This window comes from Oncorhynchus nerka, linkage group LG24 (genome assembly GCF_034236695.1).
Source record: "Oncorhynchus nerka isolate Pitt River linkage group LG24, Oner_Uvic_2.0, whole genome shotgun sequence".
Classification (NCBI taxonomy): Eukaryota; Metazoa; Chordata; class Actinopteri; order Salmoniformes; family Salmonidae; genus Oncorhynchus; species Oncorhynchus nerka.
In genome coordinates this window covers 66653479-66672876 of record NC_088419.1, presented here as the reverse complement: position 1 = coordinate 66672876, position 19398 = coordinate 66653479, and the positions used below count along the sequence as shown (strand labels likewise).

Sequence of the window (19398 nt, the reverse complement as noted above, 5' to 3'; positions counted from 1 at the left end):
TCACTCAAAAGTAAATACTAATTTAAAGGCCCAATGCAGCCATTTTATCTCAGTATCAAAACATTTCTGGGTAGCAATGAATTATTTTCAATTAAAATGGTCAAAAAGAAACAAAAATAGATTCTTAGCAAGAGCAATTTCTCAAGCAACAATTGTACAAGGATTGTCTGGGAGTGGTCTGAGTGGGGAGGGGGAAACTGAAAACTACCTGTTATTGGCAGAGGTTGGAACTCTTTCTTTTTGGTCTATTAACTAGGCAAGCTAAAACTCCATCCCACCAAAACCGTCTGACATTTATTTTCAAACAGCTCTTACACTAAAATGGCATTATCATAATTTTTACAATTTCACAGCATTATTCCAACCTCATCATGCTCCCGAGTGGCGCAGCGGTCTAAGGCACTGCATCTCAGTTCTAAGAGGTGTCACTGTTGTCCCTGGTTTGAATCCAGGCTGCATCACATCTGGCTGTGATTGGGAGTCCCATAAGGCGGCGCACAATTGGCCCAGGTTTGGCCGGGGTAGACCGTCATTGTAAATAAGAATTTGTTCTTAAATGACTTGCCTAGTTAAATAAAAAATAAAAAATTGAGGAGAATCATGTTTCTGACTGCACTGGGCCTTTGAAACTACAAATTGTCAATATGTTCTGCGGCTTATCATCCCAATCCTTGGCTGTAGTTAGTAGAGAAAGAAGTGAGAGTAGCTCAGATGAGAGAGCCACACCAGGGGAAGAGATGAGACACATTGTGATGGCCATGAGTGACATTGCATGGAGGACGTGTACCTCCCAGATAGCAATGGCAGCCATTTGTTCATTAAAGCATCAAACATTCGTCCCATAGCAGCTGCCTATTTAAATAAATATGCAAATTACTACATTTCTATTCAAAGGCTTCTTTTGACTTCAACAAGGTTTCTAAATAACCCAAGGGACACAATTCTTTCCATGTGAATAGACCCACCTGTCAGCGACTTGAAATTAACATGTAAAAATTGTTTGAAGTTCCCACTTGTTCGGTGCTACTATCTTTCTCTCAGATATGGTGGTGAGGAGGAAGAGAGAGAAGAGAGGGAACATCATCTTCACTTTAAAGGTTAATGCAATTATGCGATCAGTCCCCCCTCTCCCCAAAAGCACAGCAGTCAACTAATAAAGAGCGTGGGGCTTTAATGCACACAGCCGTTTTAATGGCCTGCAGCAGTCATCATTTGGTAAACAGAGCTGGAAAATTCATCCAAACCGAACAACATAAATAACATGGCAACTGAATCAAATGGATGCGGAAATTGCAACGGCTTGGCAAAAGACAAGACGCTTCAGATAAAAATGCCTAAACCAATTATTGCCTCACTTGCATATAAATATTCAGGTGGCCCAGCAGCCTTTCTGGTTTTGTTTTGTTTTTCTACCCAGTCATCAGTTCAGTTCATGGAAAAGCTCTTGGAATAAATGTAAAAATATATCCCTTTCAAACAACAGGAACAGTCTGAATGGGTAGAAATATTCGGTGTATTTGGTTCACAGCCAAGCCGCTAAGAGTGAAAGGTTGCTGGTTCGAATACCTGAGCTGACTAGGTGAAAAATCTGAGCAAGGCACTTAACCCTAATTACTCCTGGAAGTTGCCTTGGATAAGAGAGTCTGCTAAATTACTCAAATGTAAATGTAAACTGACAGTACAAAACATTAAGAACACCTTCCTAATACTCAATTCCCTTAATTTTTGCCCTCAGAACAGACTCAATTCATCAGGGCATGGACTCTACGAGGTGTCGAAAGCATTCCACAGGGATGCTGGCCCATGTTGACCCCAATACTTCCCACAGCTTCCCAGAGTGTCAAGTGTGCTGGATGTCTTTTGGGTGGTGGACCATTCTTGATACACACGGGAACTGTTGAAAAATACAGCAGCATCGCCATTCTTGACACACTCAAACCGGTGCACCTGGCACCTGTTACCATACCCCCTTCAAAGGTCATTTAATATTTTGTCTTGCCCATTCACCCTCTGTATGGCACAAATACACAATCCATGTCTGGGGCGACAGGTAGCCTAGTAGTTAGAGCGTTGGACTTGTAACCAGAAGGTCTGCAAGATCGAATATGTTGTTCTGCCCCTGAACTAGGCAGGTAATCCACTGTTCTTAGGCTGTCATTGAAAATAAGAGTTTGTTCTTTAACTGACTTGCCTAGAGGTAAAACAATGTCTGAAGGCTGAAAAAATATTCTTTAACCTGTCTCCTCCCCTTCATTTACACTGATTGAAGTGGATTTAAAAAGTGACATCGATAAGGGATTATAGCTTTCAAGTGGATTCACCTGGTCAGTCTATGTCATGGAAAGAGCAGGTGTTCCTAATGTTTCATACACTCAGTGTAAATGTAGGTGTGCCCTGCACACAACCTTTGCCCTCAGAACACAGCCAAGCCATGGATATCAAAGCTCAACTACAACTCTCAGTACAGGGATGGATTACATGCCAGTGTAATGTAAAGCAGCCCAGGAACACCTGCTGTACATATCTAAGCAAACACAATTTGCTTGGTGGGTCTTGGCAGATATGTCTCAATTTCCTTCCCTACACATGCTCCCTCTGTGTGAGCAACCGCTGCTTTCACATTCAGGGGTAAACTGAGAAACAGCATGTTTCAAAAGACAGTGCTTTGATTTACTTTGCCTTTCCCAGCAGGCAATGTGACAATACAGCACAGCGATAATAGTACAAGGATTTCTCTAATGAAAAATCAACACACAGACTGCTGATATGCCAAATAATGAATAATGAACTACTGAATCAAAGCAAAAAAGGAAAATGACAAGTATTGAATACCACTACAGTCTATTGATTCATGAATATTTAATTACTTGCTGTGGCTATTCAAGGACAAATAGATGGCTGTAACGTTAGGCTATTTAAAAAAAATCTGCATTACAATATATGGACTAAATAAAGGTTTATATTCAAATTATTTATACACTTTTTTATCTGCTCAAAACTTATTATTATGGTAATTATTTTATGGAAGACAGCATCCCACAGGACAAAAATTGGTTGAATCAACGTTATTTCCATGTCATTAAAAAAAATCAATGTGATGATGTTGAATCAACGTAGAAAACTGAAAACTCGCAAAAAGTCATCAACGTAAGCGAATTTAGTGATTTTTTTCACCCAACTTTTAACCTGAATCCAATGACATGATGACATTTGTTGTTGATTTCACGATGAATTCACATTGGTTGACAGCTCAACCAAATGTAAATCAAAACTAGACGTTGGAATGACGTCTGTGACCAGTGGGATGGCTGTAAGGAGTAGTAAAGTGTCTTCTCCCATCACTTGCTCATCTTACAGGTGGTCCAATGGGATGCAGCAACCGGTGGTAATGGTGAAAGTGCAGACATCCAACATCTGTACAGGCATCTGTTAGCAGCCTCATCTGTGTCCTGCCACCGTGTTACCCAGACCCTTAGTAGGACAAAGGTACTTCAACAGTAATGACGCGTCCCCAACGAGCAGCCAGCCAGCCAGGGCAGGTCAGGAGGCTGAGGCTAGATAGAAAGGGAGCCAGGGAAGACCATAGTCATGTGGTGAGGATTTAACTACAGTAGACCAGGAGACCAGGATCATGGACAGCGACTCACTGCTGTGATATAGATTCTGGCCAGCCTACATTACTAACACAAATCAACTGAGTAAAGAAACTATTCTCTATTGTCATGGAAACAATCATATCTTCATTATGCATTATGCAGCTACGAAGAAAAGGCAGAGAAGAAGCTGCATGCTCTTAATGGCATTTTAATGCTTATTGAATCAATTCTCCTCTTCTCTGGTTTCTGAGAGTATTTTGATGATAGAATGCTAGTCACGTGAGGCCTTTGCTAGCTGCAGGTGTTGACACTGGAGTCGTTACTATCGATAATGATATGAGACATTAAAGACAGGTTGGTGTGTAACGATAAGCCACATGCTGGTTGGCATGCTGAGTGCTAGACATCTGAAGTGATTACTAAAGATGATGACACAGGCCCCCCAGTGACAGACTGAAGTGAGAGTGATGATAGAGTCTAGAGAGGGGAGTGAATTTGCCTCACACTAACACGGCAGCCATGTCTTGTTCATGTGATACGATACCGGTAAGGAGAGCCTCTGCTGTCTGTAGCAGTGACAAGCGTTAAAAACAGAATCATGCACGCAATAATATACTCAGTATTATCACTATGTTTATATCAATTTCTGAGGGATTTGTAATATATATCTTAGACACTGTTATTGTTTACCTGGACATTCTCTTGGCTTTACAGTTTCAGCTTCCACTAACTCAGTTCCTATTAATCCTAGACCTCATTGTCAAGTCATTATCTGAAAACAAACAAAGCAACTTTTAAATGCCTTATCTATTCAATCTCCCTAACTCTCTCCCTGGTTGTGCTCTACCTGACACAAATACACATAAACCCACGCATGCAGACACACACCATATACAGTTGATGTCAGGTTGGAGTCATTAAAACTAGTTTTTCAACCACAAATGTCTAGTTAAAAATACTGGGGGCAGTATTGAGTAGCTTGGCTGAATAAGGTGCCCAGAGGTGCCCAGAGTAAACTGCCTGCTACTCAGTCCCAGTTGCTAATATATGCACATTATTAGTATATTTGGATAGAAAACACGCTGAAGTTTCTAAAACTGTTTGAATGATGTCTATGAGTATAACAGAACTCATATGGCAGGCAAAAACCGGAGAAAAAATCCAACCAGGAAGTGGGAAATCTGAGGTTGGTCGTTTTTCAACTCATTCCCTATTGACGATACAGTGGGATATTCGTCATGTTGCACTTCCTAAGGCTTCCACTAGATGTCAACAGTCTTTAGAACTTAGTTTGATGCTTCTACTGTAAAGTGGGGGCGAATGAGAGGGGAATGAGTCAGAGGTCTGGCAGAATGCTTTGAGCTTGTGACGCTCGTTCACGTGAGAGACAGCTCTGTTCCATCGCAATTCTACAGACAAAGGACTTCTCCGGTTAGAACATTATTGAAGATTTATGTTAAAAACATCCTAAAGATTGATTCTATACATCATTTGACATGTTTCTACTGACTGTAACTTTTTGACATTTCGTCTGTTCCTAGTGAACGCGCTTCGTGACTTTGGATTACAAAACGCGCTAACAATAGTAGCTATTTGGACATAAATTATGGACATTATCGAACAAAACAAACATTTATTGTGGAACTGGGATTCCTGGGAGTGCATTCTGAGGAAGATCATCAAAGGTAAGTGAATATTTATAATGCTATTTCTGACTAATGTTGACTGCACAATATGGCGGATATCTTTTTGGCTTGTTTGGTCTCTGAGCGCCGTACTCAGATTATAGCATGGTTTGCTTTTTCCGTAAAGCTTTTTTGAAATCTGACATTAAGGAGAAGTGTATCTAAAGTTCCATGCATAACACTTGTTTTTTCATCAACATTTATAATGAGTATTTCTGTAAATTGATGTGGCTCTCTGCAAAATCACCGGATGTTTTTGGAACTACTGAACATAAATCGTCAATGTATACTGAGATTTTTTGATATAAATATGATTTTTATCGAACAAAACATATATGTATTGTGTAACATGAAGTCCTATGAGTGTCATCTGATGAAGATCATCAAAGGTTAGTGATTCATTTTATCTCTATTTCTGATTTTTGTGACTCCTCTCTTTGGCTGGAAAAATGGCTGTGTTTTTCTGTGACTTGGCTCTGACCTAACATAATCGATTGTGGTGCCTTCGCCGTAAAGCCTATTTGAAATAGGACACTGTGGTGGGATTAACAAGAAGTGTATCTTTAAAATGGTGTGAAATACTTCTATGTTTGAGGAATTTTAATTATGGGATTTCTGTTGTATTGGATTTGGCGCCCGGCATTTTCACTGGCTGTTGTCATATCGATCCAGTTAGCGGGATCTCAGCCCTAAGAAGTTTTTAACAAACTATAGTTTTGTATCACAATTCCAGTGGGTCAGAAGTTTACATACACTAAGTTGACAGTGCTTTTAAACAGCTTGGAAAATTCCAGAAAATTATGTCATGGCTTTAGAAGCTTCTGATAGTCTAATTGACTTAATTTGAGTCAATTGGAGGTGTACCTGTCGATGTATTTCAAGGCCTAACTTCAAACTCAGTGCCTCTTTGCTTGATATCATGGGAAAATCAAAAGAAATCAGCCAAGACCTCAGAAGAAATTGTAGACCTCCACAATTCTGGTTCATCCTTGGGAGCAATTTCCAAACGCCTGAAGGTACCACGTTCATCTGTACAAACAATAGTATGCAAGTATAAACACCATGGAAACACGCTGCCGTCACACTGCTCATGAAGGTGCTGCAGGAAACAGGTACACAAGTATCTATATCCACAGTAAAACAAGTCCTATATCGACATAACCTGAAAGGCCGCTCAGCAAGGAAGGAGCCACTGCTCCAAAACCGCCATAAAAAAGCCAGACTACAGTTTGCAACTGCACATGGGGACAAAGATCGTACTTTTTGGAGAAATATCCTCTCTTCTGATGAAGCAAAAATAGAACTGTTTCGCCATAATGACCATTGTTATGTTTGGAGGAAAAAGGAGGATGCTTGCAAGCCGAAGCACACCATCCCAATCGTGAAGCATGGGGGTGGCAGCATCATGTTGTGGGGGTGCTTTGCTGCAGGCGGGACTGGTGCACTTCACAAAATAGATGGCATCATGAGGAGAAAAATTATGTGGATGGAAAATTACGTGGCTATATTGAAGCAACATCTCAAGACATCAGTCAGGATGGTAAAGCTTGGTCGCAAATGCGTCTTCCAAATGGAAAATGATCCCAAGCAGACTTCCAAAGTTGTGGAAAAATGGCTTAAGGACAACAAAGTCAAGGTATTGGAGTGGCCATCACAAAGCCCTGACCTCAATCCTATAGAAAATTTGTGGGCAGAACTGAAAAAGCGTGTGCGAGCAAGGAGGCCTACAAACCTGACTCAGTTACACCAGCTCTGTCAGGAGGAATGGGCCAAAATTCACCCAACTTATTGTGGGAAGCTTGTGGAAGGCTACCCGAAACGTTTGACCCAAGTTAAACAATTTAAAGGCAATGCTACCAAATACGAATTGACTGTATGTAAACTTCTGACACACTGGGAATGCAATGAAAGAAATAAAAGCTGAAATAAATATTTCTCTCTACTATTATTCTGACATTTCACATTCTTAAAATAAAGTGGCGATCCTAACTGACCTAAGACAGGGAATTTTTAATAGGATTAAATGTCAGGAATTGTGAAAAACAGTTTAAATGTATTTGGCTAAGGTGTATTTAAACTTCCGACTTCAACTGTATATTATCAACACAGAGTGCCTCTGAGGACTTTGTGCACTCATTAGACCTTCAAATATGGTGCAAGATGCCACAGCATCTAAAGAGGAAACATAAGAGGGAATACAGAGAAGCTCCTATTAAGAAGGATTTACTGCCAGTTCCACTGCGTTTTTTCATTGTCCTCCACTAATCAGGGACTGACTTAGACCTGGGACACCAGGTGTGTGCAATGAATTATCAGGTAGAACAGAAAACCATAAGATAAGAGTTGAATACCCATGGTGTAGAGGATGGGGTGTTCTGTGGTCACTCTCTGAGCTGTGACAGTCATGACTTATTCATTCACCTCATACTGATCCAGGATCATCTGCAGAGAGAGGGTACATTACACTCACTCACCAATACTGGGGTATCCAGGGGTGGAGGGGTCTCCCCCAGGGTTCAGGGTGACCCCAAATGCTTTGTGCCACAGACTCTGGTCACGGGGGCCGTCACAAGGGTCCATGTAGAGGAGTACACCCCCGAAACCCATCTCTGCCAGGAAGGAAATCTGTGGAGAGAAATATACACAGCAGTCTTATAAAATGGTTCTATTCTACAATAGACAGAGGCAATAATAGAGAGAAACAGATTCAGTCACATACAGAAAACAGACTGACTATTATTCCTCCACACAGGCTAACCCATATTCTTAGCTTCTCAATACTGTATCGCATTGACACCAAGATAGCTTTGACAGATACATACAGACATTTCCATGCACATCAATGTGGACTGTGCCCTAGAGATGGAGCTATAGCACTGAAATGCATAGATCACATAACCCGGATGCTGGAGGAGAGTGGCACATTACTGTAAGGGAACAGGTATGTGGAAATGTATTTTAAACCAGAGGTCATCTGTGACATTTGATGTACAGAAGGAATAACAGTAACACCCAGAATAAATTATTCACGAGGACACGTGCACATATTCATGTGCGTGGACATATCAGAAATATTTTTGCTATTTTCACAGCAGGAATTATGAGCGCAATAGTTGGCGGTGGGGCATAAGGGCTAGGTTTTGATGAATAAATAAATTGTATGTGTGACGAGAGTTTGGCTACTCACTGGCCGATCAACGCGTTTCATGGCTTAATACGGCAAGCCTTTGTCTCAAGCTCTGTAGGTTATTGACGGCCATTGCATTGTCATCAACTCCAATACGGCAGGGGGCACAAAATATTATTGTCCTAGTATATTGTGGATTGATACAATACAGTTTATTAAATAGCATTGGCAACAGCAAGGACAAATAACAACAGTAAAAAAAACGATGTTTGCTCAATATGTTTGTGTTGACAGTCAACATAGTTGCAATTGGATCAATGAGGATAGGCCTATACATGTCTTTACGCATTGCACTTCTCCTCAAATAAAAAATACTAGGTTCCCGTAAATGTAATTGGATATGTGATGTACGTTCTCAATAAGCAGGATATACATTTGAAAACTGAAGTTTACATACACCTTAGCCAAAAACATTTAAACTCAGTTTTTCACAATTCCTGACATTTAATCGAAGTAAAAATACCCTGTCTTAGGTCAGTTAGGATCACCACTTTATTTTAAGAATGTGAAATGTCAGAATAATAGTAGAGAGAAGGATTTATTTCAGCTTTTATTTCTTTCGTCACATTCCCAGTGGGTCAGAAGTTTACATACACTCAATTAGTATTTGGTAGCATTGCCTTTAAATGATTTAACTTGGGTCAAATGTTTTGGGTAACCTTCCACAAGCTTCCCACAATAAGTTGGGTGAATCTTGACAGAGCTGGTGTAACTGAGTCAGATTTGTAGGTCTCCTACGCTTTTTCAGTTCTGACCACAAATGTTCTATGGGATTGAGGTCAGGGCTTTGTGATGGCCACTCCAATACCTTGACTTTGTTGTCCTTAAGCCATGTTGCCACAACTTTGGAAGTCTGCTTGGGGTCATTGTCCATTTGGAAGATTAATTTGCAAGCAAGCTTTAACTTCCTGACTGATGTCTTGCGATGTTGCTTCAATATATCCACATAATTGTCCTCCCTAATGATGCCAACTATTTTGTGAAGTGCACCAGTCCGTCCTGCAGCAAAGCACCCCCAAAACATTATGCTGCCACATGGTTGGGATGATGTGCTTCAGCTTGCAAGCCTCCCCCTTTTGCCTTCAAACATAACAATGGTCATTATGGCCAAACAGTTCTATTTTTGTTTCATCAGACCAGAGGACATTTCTCCAAAAAGTACGATCCATGTTCAGTTGCAAACCGTAGTGGCTTTTTTTTATGGCGGTTTTGGAGCAGTGGCTTCTTCCTTGCTGAGCGGCCCTTCAGCTTATGTCGATATAGGACTTGTTTTACTGTGGCTTATAGATACTTTTGTACTTGTTTCCTCCAGCATCTTCACAAGGCCCTTTCTGTTGTTCTGGGATTGATTTGCACTTTTCGCACCAAAGTACATTCATCTCTAGGAGACAGAACATGTCTCCTTCCTGAGCGGTATGACGGCTGCGTGGTCCCATGGTGTTTATACTTGCGTACTATTGTTTGTACAGATGAACGTGGTACCTTCAGGCATTTGGAAATTGCTCCCGAGGATGAACCAGACTTGTGGAGGTCTACAATTTTTCTTTTGATTTTCCCATGATGTCAAGAAAGAGGCACTGAGTTTGAAGGTAGGCCTTGAAATACATCCACAGGTAAACCTCCAAACGACTCAAATTATGTCAATTAGCCTATCAGAAGCTTCTAAAGCCATTACACTATTTTCTGGAGTTTTCCAAGCTTTATAAGGCACAGTCAACTTAGTGTATGTAAACTCCTGACCCACTGGAATTGTGATACAGTGAATTATAAGAGAAATAATCAGTCTGTAAACAATTGTTGGAAAAATTACTTGTGTCATGCACAACGTAGACGTCCTAACCGACTTGCCAAAACTATAGTTTGTTAACAAGAAATTTGTGGAGTGGTTGAAAAACAAGTTTTAATGACTCCAACCTAAGTGTATGTAAACTTCCGACTTCAACTGTAGCCTAGGCCTACCATTATCCGTTGATATAGCGTTATAGGACTGAATCATTTGAATATGTTTGGTGGATCCAGTCTTTTGTAACCGGACAAGACTTTCTCTTTTGAAATGCGGATGGATAATAGCCGAATGGGGTGTGCACTGCAGGTAAGCCTATGTGAATTGAGAATAATGCAAAAGCATGAAGGCAAAAGCCTCAGAAGTAGAATCATTTAGAACCTTATGGATAGGCTACTTGGCTAATGCATGGCCAGGATTAGAAAGATACTCGAAGCATTGCTGTTGAACAGTATTGCTGTTGAACAGCATTGCTCACGCACATCCAAAATAATACATTACATAGATTAAAAGGGGATGTCTGCTCACTGTTTTGCTGCTCCCAAACACTAACGTTTAATAAAGCTTTGGTGATTAAGATTTATTTCAAAGCGGTCTCACGAGCAAAACCCTTTATGGATAGTCTTGACTACTTGGGCAGAACAAAATAAAAGTTTTAATTGAGATGAGGGGAGACTTGGTTTTTAATGAAATGAAACGAAATGGAAAAAAACATTCATTTTTTTATGTTTCTAAATACAAGGTTTACAGGCACAAAAAGCACATCTCTCCTGTTCCATGCGCATATGGCCCTATGAGTCATGACTGAATAGGATACGCTTCTGTGGTCAAAATCCATGCCATAACCAACTGTGTTACTGCTAACACCAGCTTTGTTTGGTCTTAAATATCCCCACCAGCTCTGCCTGAAATTGGCACTTTGGCACATGTTTTTAAGGACACACCTCAGATATTGCAACCCCTTCCACCTCAGTGCAAGCAAGCATATATAAGACAGGTAAATTACCAATCCTGGCGCAAGGGTAGTACAGTGCTGTCTTTAACAGGTTGAAATTGCCAATGAGCGTGCATTTGACAATTGCGCTGGCTTAACACCATCCGAAAATAGAGCCCATACTGTTAAAATGTGCACAGACAAGTGTTAAATCTGTAACTATCCTATATCTTATTAGAAGATTGTATTGCATATGTACTTAATATACACTGTAGGAAAATGTAGGTCTGCACAGAGCCAAGGCTTTCTATCTGCCCTTCCTATCTGTCTACAGACATGTGTACATCGATACTTGTAGTAGCATTCAAACAGACTGTAGTCCGCTACCAGGGAAATGTTAGCAGGGCAAACTCTATCTAGTTGCTGACATAGAGTAGTATCCCTTTCTGCATGGATCTGGAAATGCTTGACTTGTGTTTTAAAACCTTCTTGGCATTGTAATACCTGCTCACGAATCACAGAGGCCTCTGGCTAAATGGCAACAACCTCTAACACCTTGTGTGCTGAGAGAGAAAACAGAGCGCTTCGGCAACATCACAACCTGATGAGGGCATGTGTGGCTGATAAAAGCTTTTTAATTACAAAATCAGTGCCTTTGTTCTTATGACTATGGATGGATCAAAAGCAAGTGAGTCTACGATGCATTATGAACAGGGTCTTCATAGGAAGAGTTAGCTTATATTTAGTTAATTCTAGAGACTAGATCCATAGCCATTCTTTTTCATTTAGCACCTGTCCTTCAAGAGAAAGGAGCATGACATTTGACTTATACAAACAAACTCATCTGAAGAAAAGTGTGCATGCTAAGGACTTCCTGGTGAAAAGTGTATATGTTTCCTCAAAATAAACATTTAAATGAAATCATCATTGGGTTGACGTCTACAATAAATTACAGAGCAATGGAGGGACTAATTAAAGAAAGATCAAGTGTAATATATTAAACAAATAAAGTGAACTGGATGGAATATAGTGAAAAATGATACCAAAAAGAATTGACTGAAACTGGTTACAAATGACGGAGTCACCCATAATTCACCAGACAATATTTTGAAAGAGGAAGCAAAGTACTTTAAACATAAGTTTTCTATTTAGTCTCCTCCATCTCTACTAACCTTAATCTCTACTAACTTCGATTAACTTTTTTTCTTCTATTAATAATTTAAAATCAACAGCTGTACAGAAATATTACAGAGGAAGAACAGGGGCTCCCGAGTGGCGCAGCAGTCTAAGGCACTGCATCACAGTGCTTGAAACATCCCGGCAGAGACCCTGAAACATCCCGGCAGAGACCCAGAAACATCCCGGCAGAGACCCTGAAACATCCCGGCAGAGACCCTGAAACATCCCGGCAGAGACCCTTAAAATCTAGGCTGTATCACAACCAGCCATCATTGAGAGACCTATAGGGCAGTGCACAATTGGCCCAGCTTTGTCTGGATTTGGCCGGTGTAGGCCATCATTGTAAATAAGCATTTTGTAACTGCACATGGGGAGAAAGATCCTACTTTTTGGAGAAATGTCCTCTGGTCTGATGAAACAAAAATAGAACTTTGGCCATAATGACCATCGTTATGTTTGTGAGGAAAAAGGGGGAGGCTTGCAAGCCGAAGAACACCATCCTAACCGTGAAGCATGGGGTGGCAGCATCATGTTGTGGGGGTGCTTTGCTGCAGGAGGGACTGGTGCACTTCACAAAATAGATGGCATCATCTAAGTCTGTACCCAAACAATTTGAGCTTCTACTTCTAAAAATTCACCTTTCCAGAAACAAGTCTCTTACTGTTGCCGCTTGCTATAGACCTCCCTCTGCACCCAGCTGTGCCCTCGATACCATATGTGAATTGATTGCCCCCCATCTATCTTCTGAGCTCGTGCTACTAGGTGACCTAAACTGGGACATGCTTAACACCCCGGCCATCCTACATTCTAAGCTTGATGCCCTCAATCTCAAACAAATTATCAATGAACCCACCAGGTTTGGGTGGGTACAACCTCAAATCAGTAAACACGGGCACCCTCATAGATGTCATCCTAACTAACTCGCCCTCCAAATACACCTCTGCTGTTTTCAATCAAGATCTCAGCGATCACTGCCTCATTGCCTGCATCCGTAATAGGTCTGTGACCAAATGACCACCCCTCATCACTGTCAAACGCTCCCTGAAACACTTCTGCGAGCAGGCCTTTCTAATCAACCTGGCCGGGGTATCCTGGAATGACATTGACATCCCGTCAGTAGATGATGCCTGGCTATTCTTTAAAAGTGCCTTCCTCAACATCTTAAATAAGCATGCCCATCTCAAAAAATGTAGAACTAGGAATAGATATAGTCCTTGGTTCACTCCAGACCTGTCTGCCCTTGACCAGCACAAAACATCCTGTGGCGTTCTGCATTAGCATCTAATAGCACCCGTGATATGCAACTTTTCAGGGAAGTTAGGAACAAATATACAGTGCCTTGCGAAAGTATTCGGCCCCCTTGAACTTTGCGACCTTTTGCCACATTTCAGGCTTCAAACATAAAGATATAAAACTGTATTTTTTGTGAAGAATCAACAACAAGTGGGACACAATCATGAAGTGGAACAACATTTATTGGATATTTCAAACTTTTTTAACAAATCAAAAACTGAAAAATTGGGCGTGCAAAATTATTCAGCCCCTTTACTTTCAGTGCAGCAAACTCTCTCCAGAAGTTCAGTGAGGATCTCTGAATGATCCAATGTTGACCTAAATGACTAATGATGATAAATACAATCCACCTGTGTGTAATCAAGTCTCCGTATAAATGAACCTGCACTGTGATAGTCTCAGAGGTCCGTTAAAAGCGCAGAGAGCATCATGAAGAACAAAGAACACACCAGGCAGGTCCGAGATACTGTTGTGAAGAAGTTTAAAGCCGGATTTGAATACAAAAAGTTTTCCCACGCTTTAAACATCCCAAGGAGCACTGTGCAAGCGATAATATTGAAATGGAAGGAGTATCAGACCACTGCAAATCTACCAAGACCTGGCCGTCCCTCTAAACTTTCAGCTCATACAAGGAGAAGACTGATCAGAGATGCAGCCAAGAGGCCCATGATCACTCTGGATGAACTGCAGAGATCTACAGCTGAGGTGGGAGACTCTGTCCATAGGACAACAATCAGTCGTATATTGCACAAATCTGGCCTTTATGGAAGAGTGGCAAGAAGAAAGCCATTTCTTAAAGATATCCATAAAAAGTGTTGTTTAAAGTTTGCCACAAGCCACCTGGGAGACACACCAAACATGTGGAAGAAGGTGCTCTGGTCAGATGAAACCAAAATTGAACTTTTTGCCAACAATGCAAAACTATGTTTGGCGTAAAAGCAACACAGCTCATCACCCTGAACACACCATCCCCACTGTCAAACATGGTGGTGGCAGCATCATGGTTTGGGCCTGCTTTTCTTCAGCAGGGACAGGGAAGATGGTTAAAATTGATGGGAAGATGGATGGAGCCAAATACAGGACCATTCTGGAAGAAAACCTGATGGAGTCTGCAAAAGACCTGAGACTGGGATGGAGATTTGTCTTCCAACAAGACAATGATCCAAAACATAAAGCAAAATCTACAATGGAATGGTTCAAAAATAAACATATCCAGGTGTTAGAATGGCCAAGTCAAAGTCCAGACCTGAATCCAATCGAGAATCTGTGGAAAGAACTGAAAACTGCTGTTCACAAATGCTCTCCATCCAACCTCACTGAGCTCGAGCTGTTTTGCAAGGAGGAATGGCAAAAAAATGTCAGTCTCTCGATGTGCAAAACTGATAGAGACATACCCCAAGCGACTTACAGCTGTAATCGCAGCAAAAGGTGGCGCTACAAAGTATTAACTTAAGGGGGCTGAATAATTTTGCACGCCCAAATTTTCAGTTTTTGATTTGTTAAAAAAGTTTGAAATATCCAATAAATGTCGTTCCACTTTATGATTGTGTCCCACTTGTTGTTGATTCTTCACAAAAAAATACAGTTTTATATCTTTATGTTTGAAGCCTGAAATGTGGCAAAGGGTTGCAAAGTTCAAGGGGGCCGAATACTTTCGCAAGGCACTGTACACAGGCAGTTAGAAAAGCTAAGGCAAGCTTTTTCAAACAGAAATTAGCATCCTGTAGTACTAACTCAAAAAAGTTCTGGGACACTGTAAAGTCCATGGAGAATAAGAGCACCTCCTCCCAGCTGTCCACTGCTCTGAGGCTAGGAAACACTGTCACCACTGATAAATCCACTATAATTGAGAATTTCAATAAGCATTTCTCTACGGCTGGCCATGCCTTCCACATGGCTACCCCTACCCCGGTCAACTGCCCGGCACCCTCCACAGCAACCCACCCAACCCCCCACTATTTCTCCTTTACCCAAATCCAGATAGCTGATGTTCTGAAAGAGCTGCAAAATCTGGACCCCTACAAATCAGCCAGGCTAGACAATCTGGACCCTCTCTTTCTAAAGTTATCTGCCAAAATGGTTGCAACCCCTATTACTAGCCTGTTCAACCTCTCTTTTGTATCGTCTGAGATTCCCAAAGATTGGAAAGCTACCGCGGTCATCCCCCTCTTCAAAGGGGGCGACAATCTAGACCCAAACTGCTACAGACCTATATCTATCCTACCCTGTCTTTCTAAGGTCTTCGAAAGCCAAGTTAACAAACAGATTATTGACCATTTCGAATCCCACCATACCTTCTCCGCTATGAAATCTGGTTTCAGAGCTGGTCATGGGTGCACCTCAGCCACGCTCAAGGTTCTAAACGACATCATAACTGCCATCGATAGTGTAGCCGTATTCATCGACCTGGCCAAGGCTTTCGACTCTGTCAATCACAAAATTCTTATTGGCAGACTCGACAGCCTTGGTTTCTCAAATGATTGCCTCGCCTGGTTTACCAACTACTTCTCTGATAGAGTTCAGTGTGTCAAATCGGAGGGCCTGTTTTCTGGACCTCTGACAGTCTCTATGGATGTGCCACAGGGTTCAATTCTTGGGCCGACTCTCTTTTCTTTATACAGTACATCAATGATGTTGCTCTTGCTGCTGGTGATTCTCTGATCCACCTCTACGCATACGACACCATTCTGTATACTTCTGGCCCCTCCTTGGACACTGTGTTAACTAACCTCCAGACGAGCTTCAATGCCATACAACTCTCCTTCCGTGGCCTCCAAATGCTCTTAAACGCAAGTAAAACTAAACTAAACTCTCCTTCCAGACTCACATTAAGCATCTCCAATCCAAAATTGAATCTAGAATTGGCTTCCTATATCGCAACAAAGCGTCCTTCACTCATGCTGCCAAACATACAATCGTAAAACTGACCATCCTACCGATCCTTGACTTCGATGATGTCATCTATAAAATAGCCTCCAACACTCTACTCAACAAACTGGATGCAGTCTATCACAGTGCCATCCGTTTTGTCACCAAAGCCCCATACACTACCCACCATTGCGACCTGCACGCTCTCGTTGGTTGGCCCTCGCTTCATACTCGTCGCCAAACCCACTGGCTACAGGTTATCTACAAGTCTCTGCTAGGTAAAGCCCCGCCTTATCTCAGCTCACTGGTCTCTGAAGCTGGAGACTCACATCTCCCTCACTAGCTTTATGCACCAGCTGTCAGAGCAGCTCACAGATCACTGCACCTGTAAATAGCCCATCTGTAAACAGCCCATCTATCTACTTACCTCATCCCCCATACTGGTATTTATTTATTTCTTTTGCTCCTTCGCTCCCCAGTATCTCTACCTGCACATTCATTTTCTGCCGATCTACCATTCCAGTGTTTAATTGCTATATTGTAATTACTTCGCCATCATGGCCTATTTATTTCCTTAACTTACCTCATTTGCACTCACTGTACCGTAATTTCCGGACTATAAGCCGCTACTTTATTCCCACACTTTGAACCTCGCGGTTTATACAATGACTCGGATAATTTATGGATTTTTCCCGCTTTCACAAGATTCATGCCGCCAAAAAACTGAGCACTGTCACATAATGTGACATAAATCGAGCGCTCTCAAACTTCCCATCATTCTGATTACGGTAGTAATTTTGTCACCCTTGTCATGGCAAAGACACGGAGAAATGCATATGATGCAGCTTTCAAGTTGAAGGCGATCGATCTGGCTGTTGGAAAAGGAAATAGAGCTGCTGCACGGGAGCTTGGCCTTAATGAGTCGATGATAAGACGTTGGAAACAGCAGCGTGAGGAACTGACTCAGTGCAAAAAGACAACAAAAGCTTTCAGAGGGAAGAAAAGCAGATGGCCCAAAGTATTTGCAGCCACTCGACATCAGTGTAAATCGTGCATTTAAGGTGGCGCTCCTTGTTCAGTGGGAGGCTTGGATGACAAGTGGGGAGAAATCCTTCACTAAAACCGTCCGCATGCGAAGAGCAACTTATGGTCAAGTCTGCCAGTGGGTCCTGACAGCGTGGAGCATTGTCAAAAAATCCACTATCATCAACGGGTTTCGAAAGGCTGGACTGCTGCGTGTTGAAGGGGCAGCATGAGCTCAGCGGGGTATTTGCCTCCAGATGAAAGTGACGAGAGCGACAATGAAAACGATCCAACATCGGATAAAGCAATTCTGAGGCTATTCAACTCCGACACCGAAGGAGATGACTTCAGTGGTTTCAGTGCACAGGAGGAGGAAGATAGTGACCAATGACTTTCTTGGTAGGCTACTGTTTAATTTTTGTTTCGTTAAAGCCCATTTATTTTTGTTACAAGCCGTGTTTCGTTTAAAGGCTGTGTAAAGTTCATTTGTTTCAATGTACCGGTAGGCACCTGCGGCTTATAGACATGTGCGGCTTATTTATGTACAAAATACATCTTTTTTTATAATTCAGTGGGTGCGGTTTATATTCAGGTGCGCTTAATAGTCCAGCAATTACGGTATATAGACTTTATGTTTTCTTTTGTTCTACTGTATTATTGACTGTATGTAACTTCGTGTTGTTGGTCTTCCAAATGAACAATGACCCCAGGCAGACTTCTAAAGTTGTGGCAACATGGCTTAAGGACAACAAAGTCAAGGTATTTGAGTCGCCGTCACAAAGCCTTGACCTTAAACCTATATAAGATGTTATGGGCAAAACTAAAAAAGCACGTGCGAGCAAGGAGGCCAACAAACCTGACTCAGTTACACCAGCTCTGTCAGGAGGAATGGGCCAAAATTCACCCAACTTATTGTGGGAAGCTTGTGGAAGGCTACCCAAACCGTTTGACCCAAGTTAAACAATTTAAAGGCAATGCTACTAATTGAGTGTATGTAAACTTCTGACCCACTGGGAATGTGATGAAAGAAAGCTGAAATAAATAATTCTCTGTACTATTATTCTGACATTTCACTTTCTTAAAATAAAGTGGTGACCCTAACTGACCTAAGACAGGGAATTTTTACTTGGATTAAATGTCAGGAATTGTGAAAAACTGAGTTTAAATGTATTTGGCTAAGGTGTATGTAAACTTCAGACTCCAACTGTATGTATATATATATATATATATATATATATATACAGTGGGGCAAAAAAGTATTTAGTCAGCCACCAATTGTGCAAGTTCCCGCACTTAAAAAGATGAGAGAGGCCTGTAATTTTCATCATGACACTTCAACTATGACAGACAAAATGATTTTAAAAATCCAGAAAATCACATTGTAGGATTTTTTATTAATTAATTTGCAAATTATGGTGGAAAATAAGTATTTGGTCACCTACAAACAAGCAAGATTTCTGGCTCTCACAGACCTGTAACTTCTTCTTCAAGGCTCCTCTGTCCTCCACTCGTTACCTGTATTAATGGCACCTGTTTGAACTTGTTATCAGTATAAAAGACACCTGTCCACAACCTCAAACAGTCACACTCCAAACTCCACTATGGCCAAGACCAAAGAGCTTTCAAAGGACACCAGAAACAAAATTGTAGACCTGCACCAGGCTGGGAAGACTGAATCTGCAATAGATAAGCAGCTTGGTTTGAAGAAATCAACCGTGGGAGCAATTATTAGGAAATGGAAGACATACAAGACCACTGATAATATCCCTCGATCTGGGGCTCCACGCAAGATCTCACCCCGTGGGGTCAAAATGATCACAAGAACGGTGAGCAAAAATCCCAGAACCACA

General features: G+C 41.5%; 1 protein-coding gene across 1 annotated transcript in view; it reads right to left on the bottom strand.

The window, feature by feature from the left end:
• The window catches only part of LOC115108450 (inactive N-acetylated-alpha-linked acidic dipeptidase-like protein 2), a 284052-nt gene that overhangs the window by 136443 nt on the left and 128211 nt on the right, over positions 1–19398 (bottom strand). The window contains exon 5 of the mRNA XM_029632794.2: positions 7756–7906. Coding sequence (XP_029488654.1) covers positions 7756–7906 — 151 coding nt within the window. The remainder of the gene's footprint in view (positions 1–7755; positions 7907–19398) is intronic.